Source organism: Myotis brandtii, unplaced genomic scaffold (genome assembly GCF_000412655.1).
Source record: "Myotis brandtii unplaced genomic scaffold, ASM41265v1 scaffold43, whole genome shotgun sequence".
Classification (NCBI taxonomy): Eukaryota; Metazoa; Chordata; class Mammalia; order Chiroptera; family Vespertilionidae; genus Myotis; species Myotis brandtii.
Genome location: NW_005366455.1, coordinates 5401723 through 5416914, shown reverse-complemented (window position 1 = coordinate 5416914; position 15192 = coordinate 5401723). Strand labels below are relative to the sequence as shown.

Below are 15192 nucleotides of genomic sequence, written 5' to 3'. Positions count from 1 at the left end.
GGTTGCGGGAGGCGGGAGATTTAAACCCGGCAGCCCGGCGCCCCCGCGGGTGCCCGCGTTCACTCCCTCTCGCTCCCGCCTAACCCGACGGCCCCACCTCGGGCTCAGTCGGTTCTCGGATAAACCCAGGACCCTCTCCGGCCTCTTTACTGAACCGGGTGAAATGACAAGTCAGAAGCCGGGCAGAAGTGAGAGTGAGACCTCGGAGCGGGTAAGTGGACGGCGCTCTCGGCTTCCTCTTCTGAGCCCATAGCGCGGGCCCCCCAGCCCCCTCCCCGTCTCCCTAGGGCCCCCCTGCACCTGCCGGACACTCCGGGGGGCCCCCTCTCCCCCGAGCGAGGCCATGCGCTGAGCCTTGCTCATTCCTGAGTCCTGGGAGCTTTCGGTACCCGCGCCAGCACGTGGGAAATGTTTATGTGCTGTATCGGTATTTAACTCTAAAGATTTAAAGGGGATTAAGTTAACAACGGTTAATAACTGACCTCGAATGCACATAATTTGTTGTCATAAATGTCTTCATGAGCAAAAAGTAAAATTTGGGCCTAAAAACCTCAAGGAGGAAAATGGAAATAAGGCAAAAGAATTACGTTACTGATGGAAAATAATTTAAATTCAAAGTGACTCAAAAAAATTATCAGCTGTCCTAATGTCACAAAATATGAATTATTTACAACTACGACGACATATAGGCTAAAAGTGGAAAAAGCTTAGGTTTGAAGTGATAAGTCTATAATATCATGAGAGGTAAGATGGGGTGATATTGTAGAATGTTATTACAAAGTACTTACCTTAAGAACCTGAAAAAAACGTAGTTTTAGAACAGAAAAAAGAGTAGGCTATTTATACTATAGAATTAATTTGGACTGAAAATATTAAGATGTCTTTAGATTAGGAATTTTTAAAAAATATGTATATTTTTCAGAGGGATAGGAACATCAATGAGAATCATTGATTGGCTGCCTCCTGCACGCCCCCTACCGGGGATGGAGCCCACGACCCTGGTATGTGCCCTTGATGGGAATCATACCCTGAACCCTTCAGTCTGCAGGCCGCTCTATCCAGAGTCAAACTGGCTAGGCTAGGGCAAAATATTTTTAATAACACTGCCTGAAAGGCTCATTCAGAGACCACCCAGGACAGAAATAGAAATTTATCCCTGTTCTCTGAAAATTAAAATATTTTCAGAAACTACAGATATAAAATTTACAGGTCTTCACTAGATGAGAAAAACAGACTTTGTGTATGAATTTTCCAGTCACTAAATGAGAAAAAAAAAATGATGTAACTGGAGCTCTAGCTCTTGGTCCATATTATGGGGGTAGAGGGTGCATGCTGGAGTCCCTAAGGAATGTGGAACAAAAACCACCGCACTAGCCCTGGACAGCTACACACAAGAGAATTAAATTTACACCTGGTTTAATCCACTGTTAATCTGGCTCTCAACTACAGCCAGATGGGTAACTAGATGTATTGGTGTGATTACTTCATAAGTTCTATCTCTAATCACAGAATTATACACCTAAAACATATAATATTGTATGCCAACTCTAATTTAAAAATTAAAACAAGATTAAAAAAAAAAGATATATTGTACCCTGGTTGGTGTGGCTCAGTTGGTTAGAGCATTGTCCTGTGCACTGAAGGGTCGTGGGTCTGATCCCCGGGCAGGGCACATGGGAGGCTTTTGATCGATGTTTCTCTCCCCACCTCTCCCTGTTTCCCTCTCTAGAATCAATGAAAAACATCTCTTTGGGTGAGGATTAAAAATATATATATATATATATTGCATTAGAGTCTAATGATATGATCAAACTGATTCTCCATATATTACTCAGAAGCTGAAGTGCTCTGCTTGAGGAATGCCAATCCATTAAAGATGGAAGAGGGCATTTACTTTAAATATTTGGTATATCACATATGAATGTAGACAAGTGCTATACCAATTGTAGAAAGTTTGTATCTAATACTGACTGAAAGGTTTGGTCCAAAGAATCTGTTCTTATACACAAGAATAAGTATGGTAGAAGGATTCCTTGTTACCATGAAATCTATATGCAGTTTCTCGCAGTGGTTCTCAACCTTCCTAATGCCGTGACCCTTTAATACAGTTCCTCATGTTGTGGTGACCCCCAACCATAAAATTATTTTCGTTGCTACTTCATAACTGTAATTTTGCTACTATTATGAATCATAATGTAAATATCTGATATGCAGGATCTATTTTCATTGTTCGCGACCCACAGGTTGAGAACTGCTGTAAGGATGGTGACATCTTTAATATGAAGTACCTCACTTAGAGTATTTCAACAAATTATTAATAAATTGGCAACATCTACATGTTCTAATGTTCTGAATACCTTCAAAGTGTTTACAGTTAGACATCACTTATTTTAACAAATGCAAACTGCATTTCTAAATTTTTCTGTATTACATTTTATTTTTTAGATGCTTTTTAAAAACAACTAACTTTAAAAAGTTGTTTATCAGAAGTTAAAAAACAACCACCACTGGACAAGTACTGTATTTTTAATATATGCTTTTATAGCATTTCAAAGGCAAATTTTAATTCAAACTAGTTCCTTTAGAAAGAAATAATAAACTCAGTTTTATTTCAAGAGTTTACATAGTTAGAGAATGCAAGCCACATTTTATATTTTATAAATGCACACTGTTATACAATAAATACAAAATAAAAAGACAGTAAGAACTATTATAAAGGGTGATCTGCACTGATGTACTCTGAGGATTCTCTATAATTACATTTACAGAACCTCTGTAGTCAAGTTTATCATTCACTTTCATGCCCCCACATGGGAAGTGGTAGGTGAATATCTGTAGGAATACAACTTATTGTCTGCTCCTCCACTCAGAAGTAACTGCATAAAAGGAGAGAAAAAACACACACAAATAGAAGACAGTTATTTCATATGATAGTAAACCTAAGTAAATACTGGTGGTTCAGATTACAGAGAAATTATGGATGAGCAGTTAACTTGCATTGTGAGTTTATACTTAAATGGACTGGTTACATCAGTTTTCACTATATTATAATACAGTATATTAAAGCTTTAAAAGTGATCATTTGAATTTGGTTAAGGTGTAATTTTCTATGAAGGATTTGCTAAGAAATGTAATAAAAAGTTTGAAGGGTAATATAGTTTTACCCATTTAGGAAAATTAAGTTTTTAAAGGACAGCACATTGTTTGCCAGTAAATGGATATTACAAATTATACATGTAGCCCTACGACCTATATTTGAAAAGAATTCTTAGGCAATAGAGCTAATGTATATACATAAAAATAATTAAACTATAATTATTTAAACACATTTTATAATCTAGATTCATTATATAAGATTTTTTTAAATGGGAAATATTTTGATCCAATTAGTCTAAAGTAGCAAGTTTATGGATTTGAAACATGTCATTAAAATACTCATAAGAACAAAAGTGCTTCATATTTTCTATTCCTAATATTAATGGACAAATTTGTTCCTTCTTTGAATGGAGTCTGAGATTTTATGAATAATATTAATGGAAACTTAGAATAGAGAATAATAAATATCAGATATATGAAATACAACAAACACCAGATTTATTCTAATGATATATTTTCCTCTTCATCAAATAACTAATAACATCTTACCCCTGTGTCTGTCCAGTCCACACTCAGAACTTTGTCTTCATGAGCAGCCAAGTCATAGAGAGGAGCCTTACAACTAAAAGATAAAAATGTTGACAGGTTATGTGCATGTCATAATACTAAAACAAACATATATGAATGATCAGCTAAACTTCCCTGGAAACTTTAACATTCACCATCCCTGCCTTTGTAACCACTTAGTATTAAAATTCGGGGTATTTACTTGACCACCTCTCCTGTTTTCTTACATCATTAGCAAGTGACCAAGACTTACTACAAACAAGTATATTCAGGAAAAATGCTATTTATTTATAAAAATTTATAATTAGGCCCATCTTCACACTTCCTTGACTACTTTACTTTTACTTCCGGATCATGGCTTTATATACCGTTGACCTATTCATCTACATCAGTGATAGTGAACCTTTTGAGCTCAGCGTGCCAGCATTTTGAAAAACCCTAATCTTAACTCTGGTGCCGTGTCACATATAGAAATTTTTTGATATTTGCAACCATAGTAAAACAAAGACTTATATTTTTGATATTTATTTTATATATTTAAATGCCATTTAACAAAGAAAAATCAACCAAAAAAATGAGTTCGCATGTCACCTCTGATACGCGTGTCATAGGTTCGTTCGCCAGACTGATCTATATGCTGGTAACTCCCAAATTTATATTTTAGCCAAATTTCTCCCGAGTTTGATATGTATATCCAATTGGGTGACAGCTCAATGTCTGGGCACTACACATTTAAAACAACCAAAAAACGATTGATTTCCCCCTATAAACCTCTTTTTTTCTACTCTTTCCCATTATAGCAAATGGCACCAATAATTACCCAGTTGCTCAGTAGAAAATACAGGCATTATCCTAGACCCGTGGTGGGCAAACTGATTAGTCAACAGAGTCAAATATCAACAGTACAACGATTGAAATTTCTTTTGAGAGCCAAATTTTTTAAACTTAAACTATATAGGTTATTAACTTAATTAGGGTACTCCTAAGGCTTAGGAAGAGCCACATTCAAGGGGCCAAAGAGCCGCATGTGGCTCGCGAGCCACAGTTTGCCGACCACTGTCTTAGACTCCTATTTCTACTTTCAGTTTCTGAGCCAATCCTGACAAAGTGCTATCTTGCCCTAGCCAGTTTGGCTCAGTGGATAGTGTTGGCCTGCGGACTAAAGAGTCCCGGGTTCCATTCCAGCCAAGGGCACATGCCTGGGTTGCAGGCTCGATCCCCAGTGTGGGGTGTGCAAGAGGCACTGCATCAGTGATTCTCTTTCCTCATTGATGTTTCTATCTCCCTCTCCCTTCCTCTGAAATAAAAATATATTAAAAAAACAAACAAAATCCCAAAGAGCTATCTTTAAAATATACTTAAAATCCAACCACTTATCTCTAATGCTACCCCCAAAGTCCAAATCACTATTCTGACTCGAATTATATTAGCCTCTCTGCTTTCATTCTTGCTCCCCTGCTCAAAAATTTCCAAAGCCTTCCTCATCATACTTAGAATGAAATCTAAATTCCTTACCGTGACCTACAAGGTCCTGCTCAATATCACCACCATCTGCCTCATGTGCAGCCACTCTCCTCCTTGCTTACTCCACTCTATCACTGACTCCCTTTCTATTTTGTCAATATGCAATGACTTTCCCCCCCCTTATCTGCTTTTTCCTCTGCCATGATCTGTGCATGGCTTGTACCTTCACATTGTTCAATTCATTATTAGAATACTGCTTTCAAAGAGAGGCCTCCCCCAAAGAAGTGTCCCCTTTACTCTGCTTGATTTTCTTCATGGCACTTAACTATTAGTATCAGAAACTATTTGGTAACTAGCAGTATCAGAAACTATATAAAAGTCATTAATTAAAAATATACACCTTCTAGATATTAATAATTCATGTATCATAAGGCAGTATAAGGATGTCAGAAAGCAGATTTAAGGTAAATAACAAGCATGCATTTTTATTAACATAATTTATAACTTGATCACAGTTCTATTTATTCAGAGACCACTGGCCTTCTACTTCTATAGTTATATTTATATTAAAGTCTAGGATAGTTTTTCTAACCTGTCTTTTCTTGTCTTATATACATATCAAGGTCAGAAAGATGTATTTTTATATACTTGTGGATTTTTTTTTTTGGTCCAAAAACCCCCCACAACTACCACAAATTCTTTCAGACTGCAAAAAAACGTTAACAAAAGAAAATGCCTTTGATTCTGGTCTTTCTTTTTGACATCAATATTTATCATTTCAGTATTCATTTTGTTTTCTCTATATACAATAGGCAATTGACATATTTCTTTTGTGGACCATAAATAGGACTTACCTCCTTGTATCCCACAGCTTGACAATGTTATCTAAAGAACCTGAAATCAGCTGCTGCTCATGGGTAGGAGACCACTTTACTGCTGTCACCCAGCCGGTATGTGAGGTTAGGGACAGCGACACCAAAGAACCATCTGAACAAAGCAAAAAAGATAACAATTACTGAATATTAGAAGTAGGCAGAAAAAAATCTAAAAAGAACTATGTAGAAAGTTAGCTTTTTATACACATCTCTACTGAAAAGAGAAATTGATGTTGTTTATACATTTCTCCTCCAGTGGTTTACGTGACTCACCTTTAGTCCGGGGATCCCACAGTCTGATATGCCTATCTGTACTTCCAGATGCTAAACGTTTACAAAGTGGAGAGTAGGAGATACAATTAAATACTTTATTTCCTGTCTGGAAAAAAAAAAAAAAAAAGGGAAGGACATTTAACCAGGGTGGGTTAAAATTAATCATCTCTAGAAGCTTATCACTTAAAAGCTCAATGTTAATCCGAGAACCATTGAAGCTGCAAATCTTACCAAGGTTGACTTAAGACTGCCAGACTCAACATCCCATACTCTAATTGTGTGGTCCCAGGATGCACTGCAGATTTCTTCAGCATCTGACCACAGAACTGAGGAAATTGCTTCTTTATGACCAGACAGAGTCACAATGGGCGTCTAAAAATGAAAGACAGATGAAACTAATCTAAGGTGATAAAAGTCACAACAGTGATTATCTTTAGGGTCTACTTACTTTAAGGGAGGCTAGAGGGAGTCTTCCGGGTATTGGTAATTCTCAACGTAGTGATTACTTGGGTATTGTAAAAATTCATTGAGTTGTATACATAACTATATGTATGCCCAACTTCAATGAAAGGAAAGTTTATAAAAAAAAGAGGCCACCTTCGCCCTACCTGGTTTGGCTCAGTGGTTAGAGCATTGTCCCTCGGACTGAAGGGTCCCAGCTCAATTCCAGTCAAGGGCACGTACCTTGGTTGCAGGCTCAATCCTCAGCCCTGGTTGGGCATGTGCAGGAGGCAACCAATCGATCTCTGACATTGATGTTTTCCTCTCTGTCTCTCTCCCTCCCTTCCACTCCCTCTAAAAAATCAATGGAAAATTATCCTTGGGGGAGGATTAAAAAAAAAAAAAACAACTACCTGTGTAAAGGGATTTTATAATTCAAGAAATTCTCTTCTCAGATATATACTTTAGAGGTTGCAAAATCAAGGCAATGCATCAATAAATTACAACTGGTACAATATCCAAATTGGCAAGGCATTTACAGTTCTTTTTTAAAAAAATTTTTTTAAATATATTTTTATTGATTTGAGAGAGGGAGAGGAAGAGGGAAATAGAAACATCCATTTGTCACTATAGACAAATTGCCAAGGATAGCAATTCTCACAAATACTTACCCTTGTTAGTCCCAATTGCTCTGTTTTCTGTTTCTTTCTTGGTCGATTTGTGGATTCCTCCAATTCATCTTCTTCATCTGTAGGGACTGTATCATAGAGAATTAGATTGGATACTTTTAAAATTATAGTAAACATTAATTGCAGACAGTCTCAAAGAATTCTTACATTTCTGGGTACATATTTTCTCCACAGTATCTCATTTGGCTAGAATAGATATTCCTACCAATTTTCGTTAATAGAAAATTATACATAAAAACAATACCTGGGTTACCAATCTTCCAAACAGAAAAAGTAAAATACATTAAATCCTAGAAGCTAACCAGTTTGATATCTCACTGTGTCTTTAAGATCATTAAGAATATTCACTACTTTACCATATCTAAGAAAAATTGCTTACTGTTAGTTGACCAGATTGGATTTATATCATGAAGGGAATGCCACAAGATAAACACATGTTAAAAGGACATACATTCCAGCCATGTTTATTCTTCCTTTACTTTTCTAACAATGAATTTAAGTGTTTCACACATAGTTATTTTTTGTTTGGTTAAAAAAAAAAATCCTTGTTTTACATCATTTGGCCAGGTATCAAACTTCAGATGGAAAACCACATATTTGAATGCTTTGTAACTATTTTATGAATTTTGAAGTTTTCCCCAAACTGGACTGTAAGTGCCCTAAGGGTAACAACTAATAAACATATCTCATTTACCCAGAATTATAAAAAAATAAAATATACCACAAAGGGGAAAATTTCTAAACGACTTTCTGCCTCAAAACTGATTATTTTAAGCATTTTTGGAATATCTACTAAAATGGATTATATATTTCCTGCCATCTTGCACGTAATTACTTAAAACTCTTTAAGCTCTTCCTGATCCCCGACTCTCCTTTGTAAACCGTATTTAGGGTATTATGCCGTAATACAGCAGTTACCTCAGAAGTAACAGGTATTCTGATCTGTTTACCTGTGCCATAAACAGCTCTAGGCTACTGTTTTTAAAATTTAAGTATCTGCGAGTTTCCCCTCCTTTTCTTCTTTCAGTGTCTTCTTACTACTCTGAAGGCACCTGCCTCTGAGAGTCCTCCCTCCTCCTCCTCCTCTAATTGTTCCTTCTAATCTGTTTTCAAAGCAAGAGGTTTGATAAAACTGTATTAAAAATGTCTGCTTGTTTAAGTAAACTAGCTTTAAGAAAATTCCTCTAACAGTAAAGTATATAAAAATTACTCAAAAGATACTTTAGTTTATTTCCAGATTCCTGAATAAGGGACTTCAGACAGTTATGCCCCATTGCACCAAACATGCTGTTGACATGTGCAGCAATTCAGTGACATTGTCCAATTAATAAGGGGATGCTGAGGTAGAAAAACATTGTGAAACACAAAGAAATATACGAATTTTTCTCTACACTATGATCCTTTGTATCCTACAAAACCCTGGCCCATTTTTATGTTAACATGTGGGCTACATAGAATTTTCACTAAAATTCTTGATATATTAATAAGTCAAAGTAAAAGAAATATTTGATTTACCTGTAGACCAGATCTTTAGCATCTTATCCCAGGAGCCACTGCAAAACTAGAAACAGATATATGAAAGGAAAAGAGTTTGTAATATAACCCATCATGTTATTTGCCTTGTTTTTCTCTGCTTTAGTCACCAGTTGTTAGGAAAGTTGGCCAATCACAATGAATATACGCAGGAATCAATTTTCACGTAAGTTCAGAGTGGAACTCAACACAGTCCTGATGGCACAGTAGCTACTTACTTTAGTCCCTGAGCCATCGACAGCTATGGAGTCCACACTCCCAGCGTGGCCTCTGCAGCAGTGTAGGGCTTTCACCTTGTTTCTCTCCACGTTCCACTCCCACAGGAGGACTGTCTGGTCCATAGAGGCACTCAGCAGCAGGCAAGACAGGTTGTCTGAACAAAGGAGAGCACAGGAGTAAGAGACACGTAATCACAACAATGTAAAATAGATCGTGCTCTGAAACCAAAGAACTGAATTTGTTGTTGTTGAGGAAAACTTTAAAAAGAAAAAAAGCTCATGTCCAGCTTTGAAAAAGAAGCTAATTTATAGCATATTCTTCAAAAAATACATTGAGAAATGAGTTTAACACACACAGTCTTAACTTGAAAATATGTATTACTATATATATATAAAAGCCTAATATGCTAAGTGTCCAGTCGTCTTGTCGTCCATTCAACCAAAGTGTAATATGCTAATGATATGCTAAGACTGTTCAACCGCTTGCTATGATGTGCACTGACCACCAGGGGGCAGACACTCTGACTGATAGGTTAGCTTGCTGCTGGGGCCCTTCCGATCAGGACTAAGTGAGATGGGCCAGACATGCCCTGGAGCCCTCCTGCGGACCCTCCCCAGCTGGCCAACCTCCCGTGTCCCTCCCCAGCCCTGATTGTGCACCTGTGGGGTCCCTTAGCCTGGCCTGCACTCTCTTGCAATCTGGGACCCCTCGGGGGATGTCGGAGTGCTGGTTTTGGCCTGATCACACTCAATGCAGGAGCTGCCCCCTGGTGGTTAGTGCGCTCAGCCAGAAGCCAGGCTCATGGCTGGCAAGTACAGCAGTGAGGGCAGGAGCCTCTCCTGCCTCCACAGCAGCGCTAAGGATGTCTGACTGACGGCTTGAGCCTAAGCCGTCAGTCGGACATCCCCTGAGGGTTCCCAGACTGCAAGAGAGCACAGGCCTGGCTGAGGGACCCCCACTCCCCCAAGTGCACAAATTTCGTGCACTAGTCTGATATAATTTTAGTAAGGGTTCACTTCTACTAAAGTGTGAATTTTTTATATAATCCTTTTCTTCTGGAACACTATATTTTTGAAAGAGGTGAGAATAACTGAGGCATGAGACATTTCCTAAGCTGTCCATTTTATGCCCTAACACTGAAAATGGCTTATTTTCAATCCCTATCCAGGAGTGTTCTCCGTTTAGGCAGACTGCTTACCTTTTTTCACCCAGGCCACATCTTTTACGATGTCTGTATGTCCCACAATCGTCATTATCGACTTTCCTCCCAAGGACCAGATTCGAGAAGTCTTATCGTAAGAACCAGTCAAAATCCTGCAAGGAAATAGAAAAAGCAGCTTTTTCAGCCTCTGAAATCAATTATATTTCTAAGGTAATAACAAAGTCAATTTTGAGGATTATACTTTAAAACTCTTCTTGAATATGATATTTCAAAACACACGAGAGCAGAACAGAGATATTACATTTGGCTTTTCCTGACCTGCTAAAAATAATAACAGAGCTACTGACAAATCCTAGATTTCACTTTTACTATTGTTGTAAATACTACAACTATTAGGAAAGCTAAGCAAGTAGCTTGAAATGCCTAACAGTCCTTGTAAAAACCATTAAACAGAAAACCACTTAAAGTAAAAACGTAACTTTGTGTAATAACTACAGGGAGAATTCTTTGCACGTAAGCTACCACTCACTATACACCACTCTTGAGGTGTTTTTCTACAGGTAAGGCCAGTGGGAGTCTGCTCTGAGACAGCCACAACTTCTTGATTCCAGTCTGCCCATTTTAGCCCTAATATAGCATGACCTGCACTTTCATGATAGCAGGCCAGGAGATATGTAACTTATTATAAAAGGATTCCCCCCTTCCCCCTCTATAAAACAAATAATATCCTTGGTCTTAAAAACAGCAAATCAAATAAATGCCTTGACACTTGACCTATTCAGAATACAAATGTCACCACATCTTGACATAGAAGAGAAAACTTACTAATAGATATGTTTCTTCTAGACTACAGTGAATGTAAAGATCCTTTGGTGTGGTCACTGATACATGTATCACAAACTATTTTTACAAAGAACAGAGAAATCAGAGAATATTCCCATCATGCGCTTAAGAAGACTATGGTGGCATAAGAAAAGGGATATAAGAACATTCGTCTGCAATACCATTCCTCTGCCCCTTGGATTGAGCTGATCCAGTCGTCATGGAACAAACATTGCTCTGGCTGAGGTGCAGTGTACTTCTCCACGTATTCTAGTTCCACAACCTCTTCCTATTCACAGAGAGAAACCAGGCATCAATCAGGTGGTGCAGTCTTACGAAGATAAAAGACCCCCAGTTTAATACATCTCCTTCATGTTTGTCCCCTTCATAACCCAGAAAATCTGGAGCCATACAAAAGGTGAAACTTTATTTGACCTAACAGTATGCTATGAGTAACATTAAGAAATATTAATGACCTTGGAAAACTTATGCTAAAAGTGGGGGAAAAAAGAATATAAGAAGCCCGGCCAACATGGCTTAATGGTTGAGCATCGACCTATGAATCAGGAGGTCATGGTTCAATTCCTGGTCAAGGCACATTCCTAGGTTGTGGGCTCAATCCCCAAGAGAGGGGGCGGGGCATGCAGGAGGCAGCCAATCCATGATTCTATTCTCTCTCATCATTGATGTTTCTATCTCTCTCTCCCTCTCCATTCCTCTCTCTGAAATCAATAAAAATATTTTTTTTAAAAAGGAATATAAGAAACTTTAAATTATAAAATCACAAAAGCATATTGTTAAATGGATACAGAGCTTCTACTTAGGATGAAGTAGTAGTCTTGGAAATGAATAGTGGTGATGGTTGCATAATATTGTGAATGTAGTTAATGGCCACTAGATTATAAACTTAAAAAATGGTTAAAATGATAAACTTTATGTGTATTTTACCACAGTTCTAAAAATTGCCCCCAAAATTATATTTTAAATGATAAAAGCAATATTAATAAAAGTTTGAAAATTAGAGGATAGAAAAATCATTTTAAATCACAATAGCCCTAAGCTATAAAAGTTGTTCTAGGTGCACAATCATTTTGTACACCTTTATGAGAACTAAATATATATTTGCTATTGCCTTTTATGACCATTCTTCCACAGATATGAAGGTATCTTTCCATATTCATTCATCTGTATTTCTTGAATAATATACTCTCAGAAGAGAGGATTTCAAACTTGAGTATATAAAAAACTGAAATTCAAATTTCTAGGAAAAAAATAATCAAAAGGATACCGGTTACCATAGATTCAGCCTGATTCTAAATGGAGTTCGCCTACATTATCTGGTAATAACTTGAGTAAAATAGAGCAAGTAAGCATTTGAACTTACCGATGAGATGTTTTCCAGTTCCATATGTTTGACCAAGGGCATTCGTAGAAACTGGCCCTTGATAAGGAAATCAAACTCCACATGTTTGTGGACCTCTAAAGAAAACACATAATAAAATCATCACTCTGAGGACCTGAAGTGGTATTGGCAGAGATGTATATGATAATAAAATCATCACTCTGAGGACCTGAAGTGGTATTGCAAAGATGTATATGAGACTCCACAACAAACAGGTACCTATTATCCCAGTGTGGCCTCTGAGTTTCTCCAGAATAAAGTGTTTAAATCTTCTATTTCATGTGTGATTTTACTTTTTAAAAACCATCTTATTATAGAAAAATTCAAATATATGCAACAATGGAGAATAAACTTTATAATAAATCTTCATATACCTATCATAAAACTCCAATGATCAATTTATGGCCAATCTTGTTTAATCAATATTGTTGCACACATTGTTTATATTAATTTTATGGGCTAATAACTTATATTCACACAGCATGTTTAATATTTGTATCTTTATAAATGGTTTGATACTCTTACATGTTTTTAAATGTTTTACCCATTCTTATGAATCTTAAATAGTTTAAAAAAAAATACCAGTATGAACACTGGCATTTGTTACTCCGTTTTGTAGAAGTATAGCAAGTGGGGCCCAAGCATCCAGATGTTTGCTCTCTGCCAACCCAGCTCAGCCATCTTCAGCACAGTCACCATGTCTTGATTACCTTTACATCACAACTATTACACTAAAATCTTTTTTTTACACTAAAATCTTTATTCCTAAATCTTAACCACCTTATCTCTTTAGTCCTAAAAATATTTTTTTCCTGGAAACTTTTATTTCAAAGCATTTTTTAAAGTATCAGCAGGGAACCCCATATATTATAATTTATAAATTTTACCATTATAAAATGTATGCAGTATTATAAAATAAGACCAAAATAAGGAAATAAAAGTGTGATGGAATTTACTGGAGTTAGTGGTAACTTCTCAGAACGTGTTACCTACCATTTTTAGCCTGCAGCAATTTGTTAATGATGTTACTAAGGTCAGCAACTTCAGAAGCTGCGGGGATTGAGAAGGGAACATCATCTACTGCGTATCTACGAAACAGAAACGAAACATCAAGATTATGTCCACAGATTATTTTAACAAATGTGCGTTCATTCATTCAACAAACATCCACTGGGTATCTACTACATGTCAGACATTTTGCTACATGGGGTTAACAAAATTAATTACCAGGTCAGCTCACAAAGCTACAAACACACCATAAGGCAGGATGTGATTAGGTTTCAACTGAATGCTACAGACCTGGGGGTTGTTGTTAAAAATGTTTATATATACACGTATGTATATATTTGTATAATATCCACAAATCTGTAACCGAATAACTTCCCAGTCTTGCCAACCCCCTCTTCAGAGCTCCACTTTCTAGCCTGGTTTAGGAAAACAGCGTCTACCACCTACTTAAAAAGAAAATGAAGCTGTGTTTTCAGAAACGGACACATCATGGGCAGACAGCCTGCAACGACTTGGTTCACGGCCCAATGACACAATGTGCCTCCTGCTGGAGGCAGCCCCGCAGCCCTCCGGCTCCTCCACGGTGATACCAGAGGTGGGTCCCGGAGGAACCCCCGAGAGGTACCGCTGCCGCTGGGGCGGAAAACACGGTCCAGCGAAGAGTCCAGCAAAAAAAGAAGCGGGGACGGGGGGGGGCGGTAAAAGTGAGTGCGGCAAAGGCAGAGACCCGCAGGGACCCCCGGAAGGGGCGAGGGGCGCAGCGTACTCACTTCTTGTTGTCAGTGAAGAAGCGGGTCTGGAGCTGGGCCATCGCGGGGGTGCACAGCAAACTGGCCCACAGAGACGCGGGGTAACGGTCCGACAACCCCCTCTTCCGAGCGCTGGTCCTTGGTTTTACAAAAAGAGGCGGCTCACAGTTACCCTGCACCAGGGCCGGGACCCGGCTTCCTCCACCACCACGCGGCGCCCGCCCCGCACCCAGGCCGCACACATCAACCACCGATTCCCGGATGAGGCGCCAGCGATTAGGGCGGTCGAGCCTTAAAGACACAGCGTCCCTTTCATCTCCAGGGAGTTCTTTTCATATATTTAGGCCTGAGATCGAGTGTGAAGACACAGGCCCACTTCAAATCTGCTTCTCTCTCGCCTACCCTTTTATTATATAACAGTGTGACTTTAGATCCGATATTTCAAACTCGGGTCCCAGATACTACAACCCCCAGAAAGCAGCGATCCTCAGACGCTGTGACCGCTGGGAATTGTAGTCTTTTTTTTTTTGCCACCCTGCCCTCGGGATATCTTACTTGCATAATGAGATTACTCAATATTTTTTTTTGGTCTGGAATGCTTCTTTTCCCTCATTTTTATTAAACCATCCCGACTCCAGCCAGCTATTTTTTATATTTCCTCTTTATTCCAGCTTTAATTTACTAAAGCCGTTCGTTCCGCGTTTATTTGACCACGCATACTCACAAGCAGAGTCACTCTGCCGAGAATACTCCTGGGCTCTCGCCTCTAGCTTCAGGTTTTAAATCCAGATGAGAGAAAGGAAATACAAAAAAAAGAAAAAGGAACGCAATCCGAGTGGGAACGGACGACGGTGGCCGATAGAGGTCTCCGCTCCGGCCCGCGCTGCGCGCT

The 15192-nt window shown here is 38.3% G+C and overlaps 1 protein-coding gene across 2 annotated transcripts; it reads right to left on the bottom strand.

Annotated features, from left to right (window-relative positions):
- Positions 1 to 2521: 2521 nt before the first annotated feature.
- On the bottom strand, positions 2522 to 15177 carry WDR12 (WD repeat domain 12). Of its 2 annotated transcripts, none has more exons than XM_014546116.1 (14): positions 15025 to 15177; positions 14322 to 14646; positions 13537 to 13631; positions 12526 to 12620; positions 11324 to 11430; positions 10356 to 10471; positions 9157 to 9311; positions 8921 to 8966; positions 7388 to 7473; positions 6507 to 6647; positions 6276 to 6381; positions 5982 to 6114; positions 3646 to 3718; positions 2522 to 2876 (listed from the first exon to the last, which is right to left on the bottom strand). In XM_014546116.1, the coding sequence occupies exons 2-14, from the start codon at positions 14360 to 14362 to the stop codon at positions 2799 to 2801; spliced, it is 1272 nt and encodes a 423-aa protein (XP_014401602.1). In that variant the 5' UTR covers positions 14363 to 14646; positions 15025 to 15177; the 3' UTR covers positions 2522 to 2798. The 2 variants fall into 2 exon arrangements, with proteins under 2 accessions (XP_014401602.1, XP_005874319.1); XM_005874257.2 differs by having other exon boundaries at positions 14322 to 14438.
- Between the last annotated feature and the right edge of the window lie 15 nt (positions 15178 to 15192).